At 35.8% G+C, this 27348-nt stretch overlaps 1 protein-coding gene across 3 annotated transcripts in view; it reads right to left on the reverse strand.

The window, feature by feature from the left end:
• VCAN (versican) overlaps positions 1-27348 on the reverse strand; it is a 110897-nt gene that overhangs the window by 2426 nt on the left and 81123 nt on the right. For all 3 annotated transcript variants that reach the window (XM_008975779.6, XM_034959843.3, XM_003822244.5), the window contains 3 exons: positions 26314-26472; positions 24802-24884; positions 7294-7438 (listed from right to left, as the gene is read on the reverse strand). In XM_008975779.6, the coding sequence (XP_008974027.2) occupies positions 7294-7438; positions 24802-24884; positions 26314-26472 (387 nt within the window). The remainder of the gene's footprint in view (positions 1-7293; positions 7439-24801; positions 24885-26313; positions 26473-27348) is intronic.

Below are 27348 nucleotides of genomic sequence, written 5' to 3' on the forward strand. Positions count from 1 at the left end.
AGCAACTTCATCAAAGGCAATCTTTTAGAATTAAGAATATGAAATTTTTCAAAAAGAAAATGTAATGTTGAGGCTCTGGGCCTACTTTGAATCTCAGATTATGCCATCTTGAAATTTGTTTTATTAAAACAACCATAGGACTAAATGGTCATACATTCATCTACCCCTCTGGAAGGGCCACTATTCTGACAAAATTTCCAAATTAAAAAGCATACTGTCTTCATCACCGTCCCTAAATTTTTATTTGTTAATTACTTTCACTTGGGACGATAATGAATTTAACTATTACTATTACCTCCTTATAAAAATTTACAATCTACAGGCCGGGCATGGTGGCTTATGCCTGTAATCCCAGCACTTTGGGAGGCCAAGGGGGGTGGATCACGAGATCAAGCGATTAAGACCATCCTGGCCAACGTGGTGAAACCCCGTTTCTACTAAAAATACAAAAAATTAGCCAGGCATGGTGGTGGGCACCTGTAGTCCCAGCTACTCGGGAGGCTAAGGCAGGAGAATCACTTGAACCTGGGAGGCGGAGGTTGTAGTGAGCCGAGATTGCACCACTGCACTCCAGCCTCGCGACAGAGCGAGACTGTGTCTCCAAAACAAAACAAAACAAAACAAACAAACAAACAAAAAACCTTACAATCTACAATAACATCATAGTTTTGAAATATGGACAAAGTCTCCTAAATACAAATATCTTTTGGTTCCATTTACGTTTATTTGCTCTTTTTTGTCTTCTGTATTGAGACAAGAAAAAGAGACCATAATATTCATGCCTGAGTTTCATAAATACCTTAATGAATATAAATTTAAACTCCTGAGACAGGCAAATGAGGGTAAAGCTTGGAATTCTTAACCATCATTTTAAATTTACAATGAAAAATTTTGTAATTTTGAGTTTTAAAAAAATTCAAAAGCTTGGAAAATTGATTTAATTGAATTTGTGTTAACATAGTTTTATTCAACATTAGCACACTTATTTTAAACGATACGCTTTAAAAAATCAACTTTGATTAAATTATTATATTTACCTATATATCTTTAATACAAATGTAACTTAAATATAATTTTCCCTAAGTGGAAATTTCTATTGTTTAAGAATTCTTACACCACAGGCCCACAAAAACATGCCACATTCTCTCATGAAATATTGCAAATATTCAGTGGGAAATTGATTACCAGAAACCTTGGTACCAAATATTTGAATGTCAACATCCTAATATTAAAAGTTTACAATTATTAAATTTATTACATATTCAGAGGACTGTTTACAACCATATCCTTTTGCAATGACAAATTTTGGTTTAATTTAAATGTTTGGTTCTTCTAATTTACTTCTACTTGACCTCAATCTGGATACCTGCACACTTTTTTTTTTTTAACTTTTAAGTTCAGAGGTAAATGTGCAGGCTCGTTATATAGCTAAACTCATGTCACAGGGGTTTGTTTTACAGATTATTTTGTCACCCAGGTACTAAGCCTAATACCCAACAGTTATTTTTCTAATCTTCTCCCTCCTCCCATCCTCCACCCTCAAGTAGGCCCCAGTGTCTGTTTTTCCCCTCTTTGTGTCCTTATGTTCTCATTGTTTAGCTCTCACTTATAAGTGAAAATATGCAGTATTTGGTTTTCTGTTCCTGTGTTAGTTTGCTAAGGATGATGACCTCCAGCTCCATCCATGTTCCTGCAAGGGACATGATCTCATTCCTTTTTATGGCTGCATCGTATTCCATGGTGCACACTTCTTTTATTGCAATATGGAAAGCCTATACTAGGGTCCAGATAATAGCAAGTATCAGATGGAATAAGACCAAAGTGATAGAGAAGGTTAAAAATGATCAATTCAATAATTCAATGTACTTGATTTGGTGCTATGCTAACAAATTTGAAGTCATTTTTATAATTTTGAGGAAATAATTGTATAGATTTCTTCTAAAACTAAATATGAAGACTTATTAAAAAGCTATAATAATTCAGTGAGTGTGGTATTGGCAAGGACAGGAAAATAGACCAGAAACAGATTTACACACGTATGCTTGATATTTGAAAGAGGCAACATGGCAGAGGAGAGGGAAAGTGTAGTCTTTTCATTTGAACACTTGTGTATTCATACAGAAATAATAAACTTGGTTCCGTACTTCAGAGAAGACATTAAAAATCAATTCTAGATGGTTGAAATATATAAATACAAGAGGCAAAACTATAAAACATTTAGAAACTATAGAACATCTTTATGACTTCAGGATAGTGTCAACCAAAATTAAGGCTGTTGAGGCAGAAATAATTTGATAAAGGCTTATTGGAAGCCAAATGCCAGGATCTACCTAGGAAGACACACCACAAATTTGGGCATATTCCAGAATCTGCTACAGGTTGGAAGGTTTTTATGGGGAAGTTCAGAAGGGAGGGCAACTCCTCAGACCCGAGTTGTGATTTTCATTGGAGGGTACAATACAGAGGTTATAATCATTGGCTACGGATTACAAAATACAAGCTAAAATGCTCTATGTGCAAAACAATCAGTAAAACTTCAGGATTCAGAAACAAATCAGTGTTTTTCCAGTGTCAGTAGGCTACATATTAATCAGTATGTCAACAGTTTAAGGAATTCATGATAAGATTTGAGGAACTCACGATAAAATTGTTTACTCAGGGACAGGATGTAAGCCATGAATCATAAGACCTCCCCCAGGCGGATTAATTTGGAAGCCTGCCAATGTGACCTGTAGGTTATCAGTAGGTAAAGATTTCTTAAAACACAAAAAAGATTAGATCATAAAGGAAAAAAAATAAATAAAATTAAGGATTCTGTTCATCAGAAAATATCATAAGGTAAGGGTGAAGTCAAGCAACAAACTGGGAGAAGATATTTGCAACATATAAAATTGTCAAGGGATTAGTAACCAGAATATAAAAAGAACTCCTACAAATTAGTATGTATAAGATTATAAGTAAACAATTTTCAAAAATAACCAAAAGATATGAACAGAAACTTTACAAAAGCAGAGCTTCAAGTGATTGATAAATATATGAAAATATATTCAGAGAGACGTATCAAAAAATGTGAATTAAGTCACAAGAGATTACATTTTATACCCACCAGATTGGCAAAAATTTCAAAGTCCAATAGTGCCAAATGTTGGAGAAGATGTAGAGCAACAGGATCTATCACAGATTGTTGGTGGGAGTGAAAATTGGTACCACCACTTTGGAAAAAAATTTGGCTTTTTAAAGTAGATTTTATGGTACATATATCCTATGACTCAGCAACTTCACTCCTGGAAATATATCCTACAGAAACTCACAAAAGTTGACCAAGAACAAGTTCAAGAATGCTCATAGAAACATTGTTTATAAAAGCAAAAACACTGAATGTGACTCAAGCATCCACTGACAGGAGAATTGATAAGTAAAATGTTGTATAGTTATACAAGAAATACAATACAGAAACAAAAACAAAGAACATGCCATTACATGCATCAACATGAATAAATCTCACAAACATAATGCTGAACAAAAAAAAGAGCAAAGCACAGAATATATACGGTATGATTCCACTTATTTAAAGTTCAAAAATGTACAACACTAAATAATTTATTGTTTAGTGAAACAAGTGTATATCATAATAGAAAAGGGAAAAGCAAGGGAATTAAGTCATTATCTCTGGTGGGAGTTGAGAAGTAAATAGATAGGATTGAGAGGAACCCACAGGATACTCCACAGATACATGGGTAGTATGCATTGAGGTGTTCTTTTAAAAAATATGCCTTTTGTATATATTATAATTCTTTACAAGTATTTAATAGTTAATTAAAAGGAGAACTGCTTTGGTCTGTAGGTTTAAAATATCTAAAAAGAGAAAAGGGTATCTTTTTTAAAAGCCTATAAACATTTAAAAACCTCCCCAGAGTTCTGATTAGTAAATAATTGACTGCACAAATATAAAAATCAGCGAGTAGGGGAGATAAAATGCAAAAATAGGGTTTTTTTCCTTCTTCTTCTTTAATGAGGTAGAACCAGTATTTTATAAAACTTGTTATCCATTGGGAAATGTAAACAATCATGGTGTTTTGGTGAATCATTTTTGGTATAGGGCAGCGGTTCTCAACGTGGGACAATTTGCCTCTTCTGGAGACATATGGCAATGTCTAGAGACATGTTTGCTTTTTACAATGCAGAAGGGATGTAAAGGTGCTACTGAAATGTAGTATACAAAGGGCAGGGATTATGCTAAACATGCTTTAATGCACAGGATAGCCTCTCAAAATAAAGAATTATCTGACCAAAAATGTCAATAGCTCTGCTGTTGAGAAACCCTGCTATAGGAGAAAATAAAATAGGAAATGTAAGAATGTTTAAATCATAAAATGAAAAGTATGAATCCAGGGACCACTGGAGACATAAGAGGGCAAACATGACATTTGGATAGAGACAAATAATTTAGTAAAGATTCCTACACTGGAAAAAGAAAAATAGAAAATACTTGATTTGCTAGTTTTACAAATCTCATCGCAGAGGTGCTGAAGTAAGGGACATGGTCAGGAAATCTCATGTAGAAAAGGTATTGAGAATACATTCTACCTTGGGTGAGAAAACAGCAGACTAACGTACTCATTGCTAACAGCTGACTTTCATATGAGACTCGGGCTTGATGTATGTTAGTGTTCTCTTTCTTCTAATAGAATTTCTCATTATTGGGGTTTAAATCTTTCCTAAAATATTTATAGAGTATGGTTTTTAGTTTTATTATTTTTGTATTCAAAGGCAAATTAATCAAATAGGTTTATATTTTACATGTGTACTTTGTACTCTTATTTGAGATGGGTAAAAGTCTGGGTCTAGGGATTAAATATTCATGTGATAACACCATTATTAATTGCAAATAGGTTAAAATATTTTACGGAATTTCTATTTGTTTAGGGAAAAAGTCTGTACAGCGTGCTTTAGAAATTGGCCAATGATAAACACACCTTTTAAAAAATTCGCTTTTAAAATATTTCCTGTTTAATGTTAACTAAACAATTCTCATAAAATTTATATTACACATGTTCTTATTTTATTATATCTTGTAAATATTCAACTACAGATATAAGGATGGCATTTGTGATCCATAGTTTATAAGCATAAAATAAACTTCTAAGAGAATGGTTAAAAAACTCAAATGCCTACAGAGACCAGGCAGTTGGCAAAAACCGGTGACAATTATAATCCCAAAAGACATAATCTCAAAAGTCATAATCCCAAATTTTGAAATTCCTAAAGACCAAAATCCCTAGAGGTTAAAATCCCTAACATCTAAAGTCCCCAAAATCATAATTCTGAAATATTAAAATCCCAAATGTTGAAATCCTGAAAGCCAAATTCTAGGGAAGGGATTAGTGCATTTTTGATTGTATGCAGGATAGTTATATCATGTCAGGAGAAATTATTATATTACCTTGTTATTGTCTTTATTTGGAAATTTAAATACGGTTTAACAACATGCATATGGGTGCCAAGTTGCAAGGGGTAGACCTGTAGACTTAATTTTAGGTGTCAACATGACTGGATTAAGGAATACCTAGAAACCTAATAGAGCATTATTTGGAGCACGTCTCAGAGTGTTTCTAGAGAAGATTAATGTGTCAGCGTGAGTGGATGAGGTGGGGAAGATCTGCCCTCATTGTTGATGGGCACCATCCATTCAGCCAGGGGCCCAGAGAGAACAGATACAGAAGGCAGGCTGGTCTTTCTCTGAGAGCTGGGACAGACTTCTGCCACCATGGACATCAGAACTCCAGGCTCACTAGCCTTTGGATTCCAGGACTTACACACCAGAGGCCCCCCAGGTCTTGAGGCTTTCGGTCTCAGACTGAGAGTTACAGTGCTGGCTTCAGCTTCCTTGGTTCTCAATATAAAAATATTGAAACTTCCTCAATAAATGAAGAGATGTTCTTTTATACATCTCCATTTATGAAAGATAAAATTTCTCAAGATCTCAGCTCTTTGAGTGACTGAATATGCGGTGGTAACCCATCTCAGTTTTTCATCAGTCTTGTGAAAAGATTTATGTTGTTCATCATGGTATTTCAGATGACCACCGTTATAAAGCTGGTGCACACAATTACAACCAGAGTGATGTGCATTCATACATTTTGGTTTTTCCCCAACTGCCATTAGTATACCTGAGTGCTTATGCTTGAAAATATGTTTGTTTTTATTGTCTATTTATTTTATTGTCTAAAGTGGCTTATGAAGCACGCTGTCATGTTTTTATATGTTTCTCTAATAAATCATCATTTTAAAATGTAAATAAATGTCTTTAAAATTTGTTTTTTTCCAGAATTCTATTTTCAGGATTTTAATCCTTTGAGATTTCAACATTTAGGATTATGGCATTTGGGATTGTGTCTTTCAGGATTGGGACACAGACTCACATAAAACAAAGGAAGGACTCAATGAGGACTGCAATAAATGGAGATTGCAGCCCCAACCAAGGGAGGGCAGTGGTTCTCAGCTCTAGTACTTCAAACCACTGACAAATCTGAATATGGGCCACATGGTACCAGGTCTTCTTATTTCTTAAAAAAGCTGAAAATCTAGATTTAAAAAATATAGCCTAATTTTTAACTGTTGACAACTATTTTATTTTGTAATGTTCTCATCAAAATAAAAAAAGAAGTTGGTCAGGAGCGGTGGCTCAAGCCTGTAATCCCAGCACTTTGGGAGGCTGAGGCTGGCAGATTACAAGGTCAAGAGATTGAGACCATCCTGGCTAACACGGTGAAACCCCATCTCTACTAAAAATACAAAAATTAGCTGGGTGTGATGGTGCACACCTGTAGTGCCAGCTACTTGGGAGGCTGAGGCAGGAGAATTGCTTGAACCCAGAGGCGGAGGTTGCCGTGAGCCAAGATCACACCACTGTACTCCAGCCTGGTGACAAAGCGAGACTCCGTCTCAAAAAACAATAATAATAATAATTAATAAATAAATAAATAAATAAAAATAAAAAGGTCTATTGGCCTTTGGACTGGCAGTTGTTCTTCTTAAAGATATTACCAGGCAGCATTCCTACGTTAATGTCACATTGTTATCTTAAGGACCTGAAATCTAAGGTGAGAACATTGTTGAAAACAAACTTTTCAATTGTTTTGGAAGAGTGAAACATTCCAGAGCAACGAGAGATGACATACATGGACATATCCAGTTTGTGTCTCAAACAATGAATTTGAGACACAAATTCCTGAATTATCTTTATAATTGAAGTGAAGATTAAGTACACATTATTAACAGGGTGATCATTACCTGTTCCTTTCTTGCACGTATAGGTGAGATGGTAATTGCAGGGAACATCATTCCACTGGCCATTCTCATGCCAAATGATTACAACACAGTCTTCTCCAGCAGAAAAGAAGCTGTCTGGCTGGTTGGGTCGCCAATTCTCATATTGCTGTAAAAATGGAGGGAGAAGGTAACTACTTGCTAGTCAAAAAGTAACGTAAGAGCAACGACGGTATTATATCACAATCTAATTGGAATAGACTCAACAATTTCTGTTGTTTCATATAGCTGAAATTATTTTGGTGGTAAAGAAAAAGACTGTTAAACTGTGAGTAGAAAATATATGTGTCTCAAAGTCTTTATTGAACGAATGTCTACTATTTGGCAATGAGATATCATGGACAAATTTTGGCCTAGTTATTCTAGATTTCTAAATATATCATCAACCCTCAATTTAGGAATTTCATCATATTATTAATTCAATAAAATTAATGGAAGTAGAACTAGAGAAAAAATAATCTCATCACTCTAATCATTATTTTCTTCTACCTCTTATGTGCACATATAAATTTATATAATTGTGATGATACTTCAATCGAATTTTCAGCCTGTCTTGTCTTATCTGTACTACTATAAAGTAACTTTGTCTCATTTATTGTAATTGCTTTTCACCCAAATTCATCTATTTGGTTAAAAAAGTTGAGATAGTTGCAATATTTATCTTTTGTATTTATCTGACATACCTATGCTAATCATTTTATATACAACCTTTCAGAGCTAGTTTGTTTTAGATGTGATTCTTATTTGCACCATACAGTTGAGTTGTGCTTTATGATTTAATATGAAATGTTTTCTTTTTAGTAGAAACATTTATGACATTTATGCATATTGATATAAAAAGATACACCTTCAAAAGTATATCTTACTACAGATTTTTTTTGTGTGTAATGTATGTTGAGATCATTGAAAAGGACTTTATGGGTTTGACATTTCTCTGCTGGTTACCTTTATATATACATGTATATATATATCCTACTCTGAGCAATAATATACAATTGAAAATATCTTTTGCCTTCCATCATATGTGTCATTTATTTAGCATCTATAATAGATGAAGCCCTTTTCTAGGTACTTGAAATGCATTGTCTCTTACAACAATGCAGCATAATAGGGAATTATTTGGACCTTAGAGATGTTATGCACCCAGAACTCTCTGGTTTAGGTTCATTTCTTTGTTACTTAAAATATTGCCTTCCTGGCAACAATAATTATATAAAAAACATAGTCGCTGTGCCTATTCAAGAATAACAAACTTTGATAAGATGAAAATAATATTGGCCTATAAATAAGAGACCAGTTTCCTAGTCTTGAGTCCTCTTAACTAGAATGTGGTATGAGACAAGTTTGTTTGTTCAGCGCCTTTCTGGGTCAATTTGAGCATCACTTTCCCACCATGCTTTGGCTACTCTCATGCTTTATCATGTCTAGTATGACAACATTAGTGGTGACAAACTTCCAAAATATGCTAGAAATACAGATTTAGATTTATGTGACGATGGCTAATATGACTGTCTTTTCTGGGCCTACAGATCTGTTAGTCTTTCCTTGAATTAAGTTTAAAATAAGTTTATGGTTTGAGACAATGAGTTAAGTGAATTTATTTGGCAAAGAGAAAGAGAATAAAGTGTATATAAGATTTAAGGCAATTGTTTTCAATTCAGAGCATCAGTGAATGCAAAAATTAAAAAAAAAAAAGGGAAGGTCCAATTACTCTACTACCTACTTACTCCCAACAGTACTATCACTATTTTTAAGTCTTTTAAAATATATGTCTGATCCATTTTACTGTATTTACCAAAGTACTATACTTAGCTATCTGCAGTGTTTTCAATACCAAATGTTTCTTCTGTGTTTTATATCTCTAATACTTGGCACAATAAAAAACTTAAAAGGTATCCTCCTACCTATGAAGTTGGATTTGTATACCAATAAGCTCTAGTTTACAAACAAAAACAGTATAATTAATATACTAGAGGATGTCTGTAATTTTTCTTCTCAGAAAAAGTGGTTTTCAAAACTTTTAAATATGGTAAAAAAAAAATTTAGATCTTTCATAAAATAATTTGTGAAAAGATCTAAAGTTTGAAAACCTACTTTTCTTTCAGTCTTTTAGCTTTACTTTAAAGTCCTCCTCAATCCTGCCAAAATTAAGATATGAGACAAGAGATCACTGCTATGTAAAAAAGACTGTTTGAAGAGAGATAAACTTGCAAAAAACCAAGAGACCCTTAAGGAAGTTGTTTTTTTGCCAAAATACAGCATGAAGGGTGGTTTTATTTCTCGGGGGAAAAACCTAATCCAGAAGTGAGGCAAATTTAAATCCAACTCGTAGCCTAAATGGCACCACTGTGTTACTCTCCAAATGGCCTGGAAAAGATGCTCAGGGGACCACACTCACTGAAGTACTCCTTGACTGGTAGGTCTCCCTGCAACCAGGAACTCACATTGGCTCTGCACTGGGTTTCTAATTATTTCCCTTTTTTTTTCTTTGCTCATTTCCCTTATCATCCCTCACCCTCCACTCGCCAAGCCTCCTTTTTACATTTTTGATACTCTCCTTTAATAGATAATCAACATTTCAGAGATATGTCATGTTCTGCCTGTTGCTGATACAGAACTAAGTTGTTTGTAATGAATGAGTTAAAGTAGGATAAAAATTAAAAACCAAAGAATAAGAATCCATTAAAACTAACAAAAATCTATATTTGGTACTCTCTATGGTCAAAGATTCCAGAGTTCACCAAATATTAAATTTGGATTTAGGAGCTCAATATTTTCTAGCTTACTTTCCAACTAGTCTCTTACAGGAAACCAGTAATGTCCTCAAAGGTGGAAAATTTTCCAACATCCTAATACTATGTGTACACTGTGCATTACTCTCTCATTTTTTGTCCCTACCTACACTGTCCCATCTCCCTTTCTTAATTTCTTTTTCTTCATAACATTTATCATATTCTACCATCCTACATAATTTACTCATTAATTGCATTTTTTTCTCCTAGTAGAATGTAAATTCATTGAGGACAGGGCTTTGGTTTCTTTTGCTCATTACTGTATCCTCAGTGCCAGAAACTATGTTTGGCACATACTTATGTTGTTTAATAAATAGTTTTTGATATTTAGAGACAATGAACCACAGAGGGTGTTTCATTCTTCCCAACCCACACCAATCCCTAATCAAAGATCCTGCTTGCTGCTAGCAAATAGGAGAGACAGACAATTACAGACATAGCCAGTGGAAGTAAATAACCTTTCTGGAAAACAGGTGGCAATGCATATCAGGAGCCTCAAAAAGTTCTTGCTTTTGGACCCCAAAATTCCACTTCTAAAATTCTATACTAAAAAATAATCAGAGATGTGAATGACATTTTATATGAAATACTATGTTTATTAGCAGTAAAGGGAAAACAATTTATAGAGTAAACATATGTTCAATAAATTATGATATAGCCAGACAAATAGAATATTATATCACCATTTAAAATTTTCTTTGAAGAATAAATAAAGAAATGGGGGATAGTAAAAGAAGTGTTAAATTATTACATTATAATGATCCAAATTTTACTCATACTCTCAGATACAGCTGTGTGTGTGGATGTATGTGTGTGTGTTTGTGTTTGCGTGTGTGTGTGTATATATAAAAGACCAAAAGCAAATGCAATAAAATCTTCCAGAGTTTATGTCTGAGTGATATGAGACTGAGATAATATTTTATTCTATATATTCTTACGTATGATATTTTCCAAGTTCTCTAGAGTGAGCATTATTTTTCTAATTGCTAAAAATGAACTTTATAAAATGATATGTGCATTTCTCACAAAAAATACAAATTTCTTAACTAACCCTTTTTAAATCTAATCTTAACAAATATCACCTCAAGTTACTAAAGTCACTTGACTGCCCTATATTTTGCAGCTGACACTTCCTCCTGATCTGAACAATAACCATCTCATTTTCACACTGAAATGAGATTCGGACTCCATGCCACTAAAGTGATTCTCAGGGCTCAAACTGCCCAGATTCAGGCCTCTGTTAAAAGATTTAATTGTTTTGGGTGAGAATTACATTTGGCTTGCAGCAATGACTTAAAATGAGTGTTCCTGTTGTTGCTTGGCAGAGCTGTAGTTTAATGGTGCAGTACCAAATTTTAGCTCTGTGGTTTTTACAAGAATGTCTGATACCCACAGGCATGTCACACTATTACCTCATATCTGATCATTCCATTGTGCAGATTTATCTTGGCTAGGATGCTTTGATTTTGCTTCATGTTATTGCCAAACTGACTTAGCAAAGAAAACTCCAGTTTTCTTAACAACTTCCTTTGTGTCCTTCTGAATTCTTTACAGCCTTATTTAACATTACTTGTAGGGAGAAAGTATTAAAAAAAATTAACTTTAGCTTCAATAACGTACTTTTCTTTTCACTAAAGTTAAATGTTAAGAAGAAATCCCTTCTCAGGGAATCAATTCTAAGTTATAAGAAGGTAATAGATCTTCTTGCACAATGGTATCTCATATATACAGGAATACAGATTCTTGGAATTAGCAGGGAAAAACTCAGTACCTCCCATTTGGATTTCTTTATTTTTCACTTTGAATTATGAGCAAACATCCTGAGCGATCTATCTTGGATCAACCCTCTTCTAGAGCTGAATGTGCAAACTAAGAATTATTCCCAGAAGTCAGCATGGGTTGGGGAAATTCATTTTAACCCCTTAGGGAAAAATAAATGCTGGTCATTCCCCTGCATGTTTGTCTGTGCCTCAGGGACTCAAGTTCATGCAACATACCTCAAACGCTTGTTGCCTCCCCAGGGACAAGAATTAGATCACTACTACACCTGAAAGAGAACCCTAAAATTACTTTGCATTTTCACTCTCTTCTGATGGCAGAGGAAATTGTGACATAAAAATCAAAGAGTTGCCAGGTGCAGTGTCTCATGCCTGTTATCCCAGCACTTTGGGAGGCTGAGGCGGGTGGATCACGAGGTCAGGAGTTCGAGACCAGCCTGGCCAACATAGTGAAACCCCCGTGTCTGCTAAAAATACAAAAAATTAGCCGGACGTAGTGGCAGCCACCTGTAATCCCAGCTACTCGGGAGGCTGAGGCAGGAAAATCACTTGAACCTGGGAGGTGGAGGTTGCAGTGAGCCAAGATCGCACCATTGCACTCCAGCCTAGGGGGTCAGGTGAGACTCCGTCTCAAAACAAACAAACAAACAAAAACGCAAATAGTTGATGTAGAGGAAAGCCAACTCAGATGTAAATTTTTCTTGCATTTTATTAAGAGATAATTATTTTATATCTAGTATATAACTGCTTAATGCTGGATAATATATGATAAAATTGCTTTATTTTTAGAGTCCAATTAAATAACTAGTTCTCCAGGTCTGTAATAACATGCCAAAAAGGGCAACCATTTCGATTAAGCTGGAATCAGTCACTTTTCAGTTATTGTTTTTCTTTCTTTTTCCCCTAATTGAATTCAAGCAAATCAGCTGCCAAAATAATAAAATGATTCAAAAAACCCTGGACAAAATCTAACAGCTAATAAGTATGATTCTCTCCACAAACTAGAGAACTCATTGTGAACCATTCCTAACAGGGTGAAAACTCAGAGCAGACTGAAGCTATTCATTGAAGTCTATCGAACTCTAAATGTTTCGATTATTTTGTTCCAAATAATCTGTACTTGTCAAAAATTTATTTCTGTCTCACAATAACACAAAAGAGAAGACTCATTCCTGCAGGTCTTCTGCAGTACACATGACTTCTATGCATGCCAGCATCCTTAACCCTCAGAGAGTGACCTCAATTCCATGTATCTCAGTGATTTGACTATTTTTCTCATTCAGAATGGTTGGAGAGCTATTTCTCTCCTTCCCAGTTCTTTGCAAGTCTCCAACTTAATTCAGTCAATATACCAGGAAAAAAAAAGATGATGGTGGGTGGGGAGAGGTCTCTGCTTTTGAAAGTTACCAACAATCTACCAAATTCAGATGGGGTTTACATCTGTTCAAGGTGAATTTCTGATTACATAGTGTCTAGGAAGTCCCAACTGTCATTCAGAGATATCTTTTATCATTTAAAACACACACCAGGTGGCCATGATCGATGGCCTGAAATCTAAGCAGATAACTAGCATCACAAGCATGAACAAAACAAACTGATGATAAAAATGTAATGTACACTAATAGCCCTTTTCCTTATGCAGTGATGGATAACTGCCTTTTTGCAAAGGTTAAAAAAGCAGTTTTTCAGGGCCAGGTGTGGTGGCTCACAACTACAATCCCAGCATTTTGGGAGGCTGAGGCAGTTGGATCACCTGAGGTCGGGAGTTCAAGACCAGCCTGGCCAACATGGTGATGAAACCCTGTCTCTACTAAAAATAAAAAAAATGGCCAGGCATGGTGGCAGGCACCTGTAATTCCTTGGAAGGCTGAGGCAGGAGAATCACTTGAACCTGGGAGGCGGAGGTTGCAGTGAGCAAAGATCACGCCATTGCACTCCAGCCTGGGCAACAAGAGTGAGACACCGTCTCAAAAAAAAAAAAAAAAAAAAAAAAAAAAAAGCAGTTTTTCAGAAATAGATAAGACTTAGAAATAAACCAGGAGTTTTTTTTTTTTCCTTGTGTTAAAAAATGAGTTTTCTTGGGTTCATCTTTAGTACTACTTTCAGTTGAAGAAAGGAAACCAGACCATCCAGTATCAGTTACTGCTGTCACAGTCAAGTCCCAGCTGGTCCTTGCACATCACATACAGAAGCAAATTCATCTATGAGCAAAAGACTAAGAAGTTTTAAGAGCAATCATTCTTATCAAAACCTAATCAATAACTAGGGTTTCTTTATAATACTCAACCCATTTCAAGTCATTTTCACTGAGATTCTTTCACTTGGTCAAATAACTACAAAGAATAATCAATGAGCACTGGTTCTCTAGAAGAGTCAGACACTGTTTAGAATCTTTCTATTTCTTTTCCTCTCTACTGGCTTCTAAATCATACAATATAAATAAAAAGAGACAGAATTTTCATAGACACTAGACAAAATTCAAGTTCATACTTTTGTGAGTCATAAATTTGAGACTCTGTCTCTCTCTCACACATGTGCACACACACACACACCCTTACACATACAATACTTCTTGGCATTAAAGAAGTGCCTAAGACCTAAGACTTGGTAATGCTTCCATTCATACACATCTGTGTAGCAGATAATTTCCTGCCATAAATACAGTAGAGAACAAACAAAATGGTCAGCAGAGTAGACAGCAACCTACTTCTTGCGATGGGAAAACTGAGCTGTCCAATACACAGACTTGAGAGCTCACTGAGAGTTTTTACACACTAGCCAGTCATTGGGTACAGTTCAAATTTGTGCCTGAGCAAAAAGTACAAATGTTTTCATACTGCAGATCTTCAGGATCTCATGTATAACTGGGGCGGCAAATCTTGAATCTGTAACTGCCAAGGGCCTACTTTCCAACTCTCTCTCTATCTATCCATATATTATCTATAATTTTTCAGCTTAGGTGCCGTCACCTTTTGTTTTTTAAAATTCGCCATAGTTTAGATTACCTTAAATGGCCAATTAAAGATGATGTTTTATAGATTTTATGGATTTTGCCAAGCACATCTCTTTGAGAAAAACCATTCTTGACATGTGTGTAGTCAAGCCATTCACAATACATTATTTTAATTGTTGGGAGAACTTACTGAACTTCAAACTATAATTTGGGAGTTTTTCTCTTGAACAGTTCAGTCACTGCTCTTCACTTACTCTGTTTTCCTCCAAACATTGCTAATTTAGTTCACAGTGAAAAAAAAAATCATCTAAAAAACCCTGCAAAAGCCCTCTCTGTTCACCTCCCAAGGAAACTAGCCAAAGAAAACTTTCTCCAGCGTTCTACTATTGTGTATAAAGTGAAAACACAGGACAGATAGGTCCTAATAGTTGCCTTAGTTGCTAGGATTTTATTAAGCATTTGACTACATGTGTTAGCTTCATGGTGCATTTGAAAAATCCTCTCATTTCACATTTAACTTTCAGGATCACAGTATCATGCAATTTATACTAGAATTAAGAAACTATTCAAAGCTACAGGAACTTGATTTACAGATAGTATTATTCCTGTGTGTATCTGGGTGGAGTTCTGTGAATGTGGTTTTGAAACACAAAATACAATACGACCACTAGGTGGTGATATATAACCATTCTTACATTATGAATTAACGGCTACACCACTTAACAAAAGAGAACTTGGAATATGTCCCCCAAAATCATAATTATGTACTCCATGTGGCAAAAATAAAAAAAAAAAATAAAAAATAAAAGATTGTCTGGGATGTGTTCTCTCAGTTTTGTGAGTGAAAACACAGAGAACACTTTGCAAGAAGACAGACCTCGGTGAACCAGTATTTACCAACCTGACTGCATTCTATTCTGTTGCAAGCCATTCTATCCATAATCTGAATTTTCTTTCTGTCTAAAATGTTCACCTACGGTAGTTTATTCTTTTCCACTCTGTCTTTTAAAATTATCCGATGATTTACATCAATGGTGAAATTGCATCAGAACCAAAGCCAAATGTGTAACATCCACCTCAAATCCTTAGGAGAGGTCAGATCATAGATAAACACCTAAGCACACAAATGCAATGTCTGCAGTGTGAGTCACAGTTAGTTTGTTTTTCAGTAAAAATTTATCTAGATTAGCTATGAAAACATGACACCTGCAGTAAGAGCTGACTTCTTTGTGCGCAAACTCTTTTCATCACCTGGGGCCCATATTGCCACTGCTGTACTCCCAGAGCTACAAAATTCAATCCAAACGCACTGGATGCCAAGGGCAAGCAGATAACCACCGAAGTAGGAAAGCAAATTCCAAACAGAAAACACTTTCCCAAGAGGACAGGTACCTGTTTGAAACATATGCCGATAAGAAACCATCTTTTCACTAAATAACAAACAGAATAACCACTTGGGGTTAGCCTCAGCCTTTCAGAACACAGGTCAAATGGTTATCTGAAAAGAGGCTATGAGGACTACTTATTACAGAAATCAAAACATTTGGTACCTTTAAAATGACTTTTTTATCCCTAGATGGCTGGTGTACACAATAGGCATTTGTTTGCAGTCTGGAGGGGGAGTGGTGCATTTAACTTTGTCTTGTTTGTTAGGGGCAAATGACTTCCCTGCAAGGTAAAGATAAACCTTCTTCTGATCCTTGTACTTGCTTAAGGTTAGTCTAGTCTGGGTCCTTATTTATTTATGTTTTAAGGGAGGTTATGGTTTTGCTGCTGTCTTTTAGTTGAACAGGGTAATTCGTTGACCGACAACTGAAAAGAAAAGAGCAGCTTTGTTTTAAAGGAGAAAGAGACGTTTGTTTTGGTGTCACTACCCTATGCTGGCAGCCTGGAGTTGGATCCTACAAACATGAATATGCTGAAGGGAAGAAAAACTAACTTGGGGTCTCCTGATAGTTGTTAAAGTGGCAATATGCCCATTATTTTCCTAGCTGGCAAACCTCTGTGCGGGAAAGACAATCTGGCCAGCTCTTGAGAACAGCACTAATCTTGTGTAATAGTGTGAGCTCACTGCCCTACAAAGCAGTAATTATCAACAGCATTTTCAGAAGGATGTGAGTTACTCGCACTGTGAGACCACTGTGAGAGAGGGGGCCTCAGGCAGAGGCCCAGAGAGCAACTTGCATTTAATCCATAGAATGAATGGTGCCAGTAGGCTCCTTTACCCCAAGCTTGTTTGCACAGGTCTCCAGTCATGAAGGACTAACGATCCAAATGTAAGGAGAGACTGCCAAAGCTCATTCAATATTTTTTTTTTTGGCCTTTTCCATGGTTATGCATTGCCTTAAACTAATTAGCAATTAGATTTAAATATCTGCATGAGATTTTAAAGTTGCACAGAAGACTGTTGGAAAAGCATCTGTGAGATGCTACTGCACTAAATCTCCTTTTCTTATTTTTTATAATAATCTTGTCAATTATAAAATGATTTTCCAGTAGTGAGTAAATATGGTTCTTCCAGCTGTTCAACCCACCACTAGCTATGTGAACTGAAAAACAAGGCAGAGAGCAGAATTGCGTTCTAGAACTACTCTATGACTCATAATATCTCACATTTAGAATCAGAAGAATCAGTTCTTGATTCCAAATCAAATTAAACTACAACACAAGTCAAAATTTTCATTAAGAACTCAGTAGTCTTTCACAGAAGGGAATCTGAGAATTCTTCCACTCATGAGTAATGTGTTAAAGAATGAGAAAAGAGCATATGTTTTCCTTGGCTTTTGGATTAATACAATAAAGCCTGTGAAGTTTAACATAATTAAATTAATGTTGATATGCAGTGTGACTTGTTCACAGAGAAATGGTATTTGACTTAGAGCTAATGCCACATCACAGCTGACATACATCCATCTGCAAATGTTGTATAGAAAGTCTTCTAAGATCTTCAGGTAGGAAAAGGAAAACTTAAATTTTTGTTGTGGGGATTGTGTTTTGCATTGTTTTTCTGTCAAATCATGTGAAATCCTTTCAAATGAGCAGAAATCTACAACAAGCTTAGAAAGCACTGGAATTAATGAATACTCCGTATTGTCTTTTCAATGTCCAAGACATCTGGGAGAGGAAGGGGAATAGGAACCTTTGTGTTTATGAAAGGGTAATAATGACACATTGCTGCAGAAAAAGAATAATGGTTTATGGTCTATGATTTGTTACTCCATTTTTTCTGCCCCTTTTAAGTGTCTCTTCCTGGGTAAGGGCTATTTCTTTATTGTTTCTACCTTTTTCAAAGCTGGCTTTTCTCACAATACTTTGCTTAACAGACTGATGTGTTTATTTATGAAAGAAGAAGAAGGAGCCTCTGGATTTAAAGTCAAATCCACACATCTGGCCATTCTTGTGCATCAACTCGAATCAACTGGTGAAGGGGGACAAGTGGGTGTTGGAAATTGTAGGTGTTAAGTTGCCAAAGCTGAACTACGCTTACCAAAATGAAAAACAAAATGCAAAATTGAGTTATCTTCCAGAAATATTTTTAAGAAGAATTTAAGTAATGAAGGTTAATTGTACAATTAATTGTACTAATTGTCCTATCAATTAGGTTTTTTTTTAGTTTATATCACAACTATCATAGCAAGATGAGTTGGTTAGAGCTAGAAAATAAGATATTTATGAATCTGTGATTTAGTAACTTGTTCTAGAACTTCCTGACCAGATTTGGACAAATGTAGAAGACAGAAAGTCTCTCTGTTTTCTCCCAACCGTAGAATGGAAAGTGAGAAGAAGGAAGCTGTGATAATTTCCCAGGAAGCAGGGAAGCCAGCAGCCTCACGGGGGGTGACATTTGAGTCCTGACAATGTAGAGATGACAGAAGTAAAAAAAGTGAAGGAGATGCAGAAAATGTTTTTTAAAATGTTTAGGAATAAAGTCAGGGCTTTTTCTGCAGAACAAACTAAATATTCCAAAAACTCCTCAATATTTTAAAAATGGAATGGCAATGTCAGTTTGATTCAGTCCTCGGCCTCTACACATGGCCATCTAAAGTGATGGTTCCCTTTGAAGTAAATGCGTCTGATCCACTGAAGACACCAGTGTCCAGTGGGGAGGGGTCAGCTTTGATGGTGCTGGGGGGAATCACTGAAGAAAGGAACAATGTGGAGCCCAGAGAATCGCCTCGTGAGAATCTTACTCCAGAGGGTCCAAGAGAGAAGGAAGCAATATGACAGCTTTAAATCTCTGAGCTCCACAATTTGATTTTAAACCACTTGTTGGAGAGGTTTATCCGACAGAACAGTATGATGAAAGCATGTAAGAGTTTCTGATAGCTCCTTAATTGGGCTGTCCCATAGACACTATAGTCTTTAGTTGAAAACAGTGTTGTGAAAATCATTTTGCCAGGAGGTATACTGATAGATAAATATAAATGATTCCATAACGTTCCCTGCCTGTCTGGCTTCCTCTGCACTTGAATAAACAGCCTCAGATAGTGGATTTACAAATGAAGCCCTATCCCACCTTATGCAACCAAATCACCCTTAGCCAAAGCATCTATAAAAAGTAAAATGAGCTGATAACATTTGGGAGTGATATTTCCTTTTGTTTGTTTCACTCCATTTTGGATATAAATAATAAGGTTTCTAAAACTCATTTTTCTTCAGAAAGTATACCTACGGAATATGTGCCTATCTGGAAAAAAAAATCCTCCTCCAAAGTTTTGAGTAATTGTTGGTTTCTTAAAGTTTCATGGAAAACCTGCCCTGATATAACTCAAACCTGCAGGGGTGGCAGAGGTTGAAAGTTTACTTTCCATTTTTAATTCCCAAAGTTTATTGCAAAGGTGTTTCTAGGACAACCATGGACAAAATTGTCATCATTTCTAGTAAAAACACTTGTTTTTCTTTGGGTTGATACGTTTATAAGATGCAGTATGTTCAACTATATACTTCTATTTTTAAGGAATATCTTTTTTTTTTTTTTTTTTGGTCTTTTCACCGTAAAACCCATCTATTATGTTTTGATGTTTTTCATACTGGTACAACTTTAAATAAAATCTTTAATTTAGGTAAACAAAAAATGTCACAAAGAGATTCAGCTGAAAGACATAATGTGTTCATTTCAGGATTCAAAAGATAGAGTTGGCTGAGCAATGTGTGTATACTGATGATCATTTGTTCATTCAAATATTTATTAAATACCTGTTCTATGTCAACTACTCTGCTAGTTGCTGAAAAAACAGAGACGAAAGTTAATTCCTATCTCAGAAGACTCAGTGTCAGGAAGTTGATTTCACAGGAGCCTGAGTTAGGATGGGTGGAGGACAAAAAAGATGTGGGAGCACAGAAGAGGAGCTCTTAGTCATTCCCAGCAAGGAAGGCTTCCTGGAAGGAGACCCTTGGCTATGCAGGGTATTTGACTGTTTGTGAGATGAAATGAGGATAAGACGTGAGAATATGCTAAACACTAGGGCCAGTACAGGCAAAGCCGCCCAGGAGTGAGAACCCATGGCTTATTCCAGGAACTGAGAGTATTTTGAGATGCTATAGCTTAGGAAGTGGCAGGCGGAGTGGATTGGTTTTGTCTGCCATACTAATAATTAAAATTTTGTACTGAAGGCAATGAGCAGACACTGAAGAATTTTAAGGGAGCGACAAGAGTTCATAGCCAGGGAAGGGAAGGGTCATTAGCACTGGAAAACAGATCTGAAAGAAAACACTCTGACTAGTCATTCATTTAACAGTTGGTTTAAGAAAGAACTTTAAAGTCAGCTAACAGTATATAAGCTAGATAAGAAAAGTTTGTTTAAGTTTGCCAGCTTTAATGTATATTTAACTTGGATGGTTTAACTGAGTGTCTTTGAAGATATTACTTGTGTGACAAGCAAAGCAATTCATTAGTGAAGTTATTTGTTAGGGTTTCCAATAAAGCAGTAGGCACATTTTGCTATAGAGAACAATCGTCAAGTTAACAATAGTCAAGTTAAAGAATAACTAGGTTAGGAGAAAGCCAAGTGACAAAGTAAAAACTGAAATGTGTTAAAAGAAATAATCTTAATATAAATCACAAGGGTAAGGCTAGACACAATTTTATTCATGAATTCACTTTTGTGAAATTTATTGGGCAAACACCCCAAATAAAAAAAGTAATAGATTTTAAAAATATAACAGAAATAAGAATTTGGCATTTCATCAATGATAACAACATCCTATTATAGAGGCCAGTAATGTGGAATGAATCCATCAGAATCTCAAGAATAAGGGCAATTTAGATAACTTAGCCAAATAACATCATTAATTTAGTATACTAGTTGAATTAGTCTAGCTGTATAGCATAACATTAAATATGATACATTTATACTGTAAGTTTATTGAAAGCAAAGTTTAATGATTTGAGTAAAATGGATCATTGAAATTGAGACCTAATATAAACTTGTTTCTTCTTACTGGATTGTAAGGCTAAATATCAAAAGACACTTTAAGGTAAATATGAAAGGTTCTTTTTGTTTTAATACTGTTCTACCACCCAAGACGGAGAAGCTCTAATAAATCTTTCAAAGAAAAAAATGGAGAGAGAGAGGGTGTGGAAGAGGAGAGAAATCACTCCAAAACATAAACAAAGTCCTTAAAACTGCACACAGTCAAGTTAACACCATTCCAAGCATAAGCAGATACTGATCCCCCTGACCAAGACTTTACTGTTAGGGATATTTTCAAAAGCAAAAACCTTGGAGTAAACAGCGAAACAAAGCAGAAGGGTTTTATTCAAAGGCCTGCACACATATGGAACCCGTTAAGGGGATGGTGACTGTAGAAAAAACTACAAACGAGTTTAAGGGACACCTAGGCTGTTTCAGAGAGGAAAAGGATAGAGGAAAGGGTGGTTACAAAAGCAAGAAAGTGGGCAGGAGATCAGTCGAATGCGAGGGAGACCGGCTCTAAGACAGATGGTCTGTTCTGTTCCAGAATTTTCAAAGTTAAGGGACATTCCTTAGCACACTTTTATTTTACACAGAGAGTGAATTAAGAAGAAACCGAGGGTCTGTCAGAGTTTTTTCTGGATTTACTTGTGTCATTTCTTTGATAAACTTTGCTTGTTAATACATTTCATCATGTGCCTTCTTCAAACTGAGGCCCTCAGTGCATTCTCCATAATCCTTACGTTTCAAGTGAAAGTGCCAACTAATTAAGAGTCGGGTTCTTGTTTATGTTGTACAGTTATCTATGTTAGCTTATGTTATCTTCCTCTGGAAGTTTCAGAGGAAAATTTCAGAGGGAAATCAATATTTCTTTTTTGACAAGGTGCGATGCTCACTAATTTACCACGTTTAGGACCTTTCTAGACTATGGAAATAGTAACTGTTATGGTTTTCAGAGTATTTGTGTACCTACATTAAAAATTAATGGACACAGACAAAAACTAGTTGAGTTGCCTTGCTTTGGCATAGGGGAATAATGACATATGATGAATCAAGCTCACCTGTATGGCACTTGGCAGGGAAGATAATTTTCCTAAGATACTCTACAGAATCCACATAGCTGCCAGATATAGGCCAATATGAAGTTTCTTTAACCAAGCACACAGGAATAAAGGATAACACTTTATGTCAGACACCACAAGAAATAAAAAGCAGGGGAAAGAATTACTTCTTTGAAGAGGTGAACTGCTAAGGGAGAGACCAGAATAAACATCTAGTAACACACATACATGCTAAGAATAAAAACACACACATCAAATCTATGTAACCAATGACAGATTAGAAATAGATGGGACTTGGTTCAGTCAGGTAAGTGTGTAGGAAAAAAAGATTTTTCGTACACTCCACCTGGCCAAATGCAGCTATTCTAGGCTCAGGGCTGGAATCTACAGGAACCCAGACAACAGGTACACTTTGGGATAAGTCATGGGCTGCATCTGCCAGGCACAAATAAGCAGTAACTAGATAGAAATGGCCAGCTGAGTCCTGGGCATGCCAGCTTCTGTATACATGATGGGGGCTCACAAAACCCTGCACTTTTCACTGGGCTATAAATAAGGGAAATTCGTGGGAGGTAGACTTAATAGTGGGCACCCTAAAACCCAATTTATTCCATGAGAATGAAGTACACATTTAACAAGGAAACCGCATTTAATGCATTCACTGTATGATATACATTAATAAAATTATAAAAACAGCTTATAATATATAGAAATAATCTCTGAATCATATGTTCACTTAGAAATTAAATTAATAGGAACAAAATTATCTTCAATTAAAATGAATGTAATATAAAGATTCATGCTATACCAATCGCTATTAATCTAATGGGCCAGTATTATCCCCCTAAGTACAGCAAAATGAAAACATAAAGAGGCAACAATTGCAGATACAGATCCAATACATCCAGCCAGGACAATTATTAATAGAAGAAAATGAGACTATTGATTCTAAGGTTGTGTTTCCTATAGCTTACTGGGAACATATTTTAAGAACAACCTATTTTTCCCTATTTTTCTCACATCTTGCCAAATAACCTACTTAAGAACTTGAATGACAAACAGTGAAACAGTGCTGATTAAACATAAACAGTGGTGACAGAGAGAGAAACTCAGGTCTTATTTTGGGTTGCTCAAAGCGAAAATGTAACAAGGGATACACTCTTTTTAAAGCCAAGGAGGTACCGGTCAGAAGAAACTGTGGCTTTGGAGACAAGCCTAAGTTCAAACTCTGGCTTCATCAGTTAACAGCTTTGTGATTCCAGGCAAATAGCTCAACCTAACTGACCTTCCCTTTCTTTACCTGTAAAACAGGTGAAGGAAAACCCATTGCCTCTCTTAAAAGTAATTGTGGGGAATAAACATAAGCAAGTGCTTAATACAGTGGCTGGCACATAGATAAAGTGAGTAGTGTGTCCACGATGGAGCAGCTTCTCTTAAGACAGAGCAGAACTTCCAAAAGCAGAGATTACTTTGACATCTGTTTTTGAATGAACTTTATATTTTGCCAAACTCATTGAATCCAAACAAGTGGCAGATAATGAATGAAACTGAATACCTAAGTAATAAAAACACAAAAAGGCCTTTAAAATTATCTTCAATTTTTTACACTGTTTCTAATTTAGAATTTAATTTACACTTACTATCTAGCCCAGTGGATCCCAACTTTGCATTTAAGAATTACCTGTGGAACACTGAGAAAATACAGCGGCTGGAGGTTTTGCTATAATGGACCTGGGATAAGGCCTAAGAACCAGTTTTTAATTACATATTCCAGGTGATTCTAATGAACAGCCAGCACTGAGTACCACTAGTATAGACAATCATATTTGAACTCTTTATAAAAATTAGATTTATTTGAGTTTAGTAAGAGTGACTCAAAACAGCTTCACCTGTTCTAAGAACCTATTACAGTCTACTCAAAGTTGTGGCCAGCATTTCCAAGTCACTTCTTTCTTCAAAAAATAGAAAACAAGTTGAAATATGTAATTAGTTGGCAGAAATTCACAAGATCATATCAACAGTCTTCTTTAAGATAAAAATAAATGGATATTTTTGCTTGGAAATGAGTCATGCCTTATAGCAGATTTCCAGTGAATTATTTAAGACGGAAAGGTATTTTTTTAAAATGACTTTTCTGCTACATTTTATTCTTCTCTTTCTGCTCTGAAGCTAGAAAAAGCAAAGATAACCATCTGAAAGACAGACCCAAGGCAATTCTACTAATTGTCTGGTTTTCTGGTTTGATAGAAATCTGGTACACTCCTCTTTTGAAGAGAACCACAACTATTGAAGAGAGAACTGGATGTTGGATCAGGTAGCTTGGAACTCTTCTAACCCTTCTCTGTTTCACTGAGTGACCTGGAGCAAGTCATTTAACTTGTCTCCAGTCTAATGCACCCTCTGTAATGCGCAATCAGTGCACAGCACCAAATTTCCAGAAGGTAGAACTTGACATCATTTTCAAGGGCATCTTACCAGTGTGCTGCCATCAGTCCAACGGAAGTCATGCTCAAACATCTTGTCATTGAGGCCTATCCACTGATAATCATGGCCCACACCTAAGGGATAGGAAACCACACAGATATTTGTACTACTTTTCCATATATGGATGAAAATATATCAAAGAAAATTATTTTCAGCATGAATCATGCATCCTCTTTACTGGCTGGATTTTTATTTAGTTGCTTATAAAAATCTCTCCTAGTCTACCTTTTGTTCTTCTGCCCAATGTGCTTTAAATGAAAAAGTTAATGTGCAAACCCTGTGACGCATTAAAAATATCAAGACATAGACAATAATTTCCCTAGCAATTTACTATAATTAAATTTTTTTCCACCCTCACTCATGATAGAAATTTTCTTTTTTTTATGATAGAAATTTTCTATTTTTGTTGTTGTTTTTAAGTGATGCCATTGGCAAAAATTCAGTGACCCAATAAAATGTGCCAGATCTTATCCACGCTACCCTCATTTTGGAAGCCACTTGTTCCTCTTTTTCAAAACATTTTAATTAATGAACACCTAGATTAGACAGTTCTACAAATTTATCCTCAAAAATATTTACTTTTACCATGAGGTGAGTCACTGGCAAGGATATCATGCAGTAAAGTTAAATGAACCTCTATCCAGATTACAAATTAACAAACTTCTAAACGATAGTAGGCATCACGAGAAAATATTTAATAGAACATCAAACAACGCTTCATGAGGCTGGGAATGGTGGCTCACGCCTATAATCCCGGCACTTTGGGAAGCAGAGGTGGGAGGATTACTTGAGGCCAGTAGTTCAAGTCAAGCCTGGACAGCATGGCAAGACACTACCTCTTAAGAAAATGCTTTATGAGCAACAAATTTCTACATATTGCTACATGAAAACTAGTTGCCCTCCTTTTTGCTGCAGTTGAAGGAGTTATTAAACAGCTCTGATATTAAGTTTCATTAGCTTTCAATCTCCACCTATTCAAGTTCTTAGGATGTAGCTCACTTTCCACAATTTAAAATATTTAGAAACTTGAATGAGAATCAATATGCCCAAAAGGTAAGATTAGGGTGCTATTATTAACAATTCAATTTTAATTAGCAGGACAAAAATAACTGAAAGCAACTGTAATTTTAGACAGGCATATAAATATTCAAAATAGAGACTATGAAAGTATAACCATAGTAAGAATTCTATTGAACCATGAGAAATAGCTGTTTTTGTATATTTAAAAATGATCAAATAGCAACTGCTTATGATTCAACCTACAGCAAGTGTTTCAACTATTACTGCTGGCAGACAAACCAATGCCTACCTATATTATAGTTGAATGTTTCCCCAAATGGGGGACTTAACATAGGTGAGATGATTTTAAGTAATTCACAGATGAGGGATTTGATAAGTTGTATTATGATTGAAAAAGCTACTTCTTTTCACTTGCACACAGACAAAACTAAGAGAGTGATGAGAAGTGAAGTTCCTGGAAACTCGTATCTATTTGGTACATACGATTAACAAACATTTGTTCTTCATGAGACAGGATGCTTGTGAGATGGGCGCCCTGCAGACGGCATTCCCGTTCAGCTGCATCCCATGTGCGTCGATGGGCAAAGTATTTGTAGCACTGCCCTTGGAATTTGTGCCAGCCATAGTCACATGTCTCGGTATCTGAGAAGAAACAGGCAGGAGCTTATTAAACGCACATATGTCATTCAAACTTGGCACCCCCATCCAAGTGTTAGTAGGATACCCAAGCCAGTATCTGTGCAATGTCCCTGAAGTAACTGATTCATAAAATTCGGTCACGATGACAAAGAAATTATTATAAAGTGAGCCCAACTGATTCGTGCGAAGTGGATGGCTATATATCTTTGGATTGCAAAGGCAGCATCTAACAGCAACTTCCTTGATTAAAGCCAGAGAAAACTGGAAGAGGGGCCAGCCAAAATCTCTTGGGCTGCTATAGCACTGGCTGACTTACTTGTGAAGCAACTGGGGCTAATTCCTTACCAACACAACTTTTCTAAGAGACTCATTCAAGTGATAGATAAGAGTTCCGGCTAATAGGATTACGAATGCCCTATTTGCATAACAACTTCAAAGGTTCTGGAAGTAGTCCTCTCCCACTTCCCAAAGAGATATCTGAGAAGTCACAGGCTCTTGTCATGTAAAACTGACAAAGAGAAAAAAATCCTTTATGAATAGGTACCTTTTGGGATATAGCTAGAACTGTATGCCTTCTTCCTAAAAAGAAGGGTAAGATAGGTAACGCCCAATGAAAATGCGTCAAGATTTTAAGTTTATTAAAAATGAAATAAACTAAATTATTTAACTCACCCCCCCATTCCACCAGGTCATATACATATGTGTGTGTGTGTCTGTGTGTGTGTTTCACAATAAGCACACTATAACTGATATTCCAGTGGGACAATAATATTTTTCAAATATATCTAAATTTTACACTGGCAGTATCAGCTACACTTTCTAGGTTGCCAATTTTTACATAATTCCACAAGAAAGTGGCCTTGTTCATAGCACTGTATT

Source organism: Pan paniscus, chromosome 4 (assembly GCF_029289425.2).
Source record: "Pan paniscus chromosome 4, NHGRI_mPanPan1-v2.0_pri, whole genome shotgun sequence".
Taxonomy (NCBI): domain Eukaryota; kingdom Metazoa; phylum Chordata; class Mammalia; order Primates; family Hominidae; genus Pan; species Pan paniscus.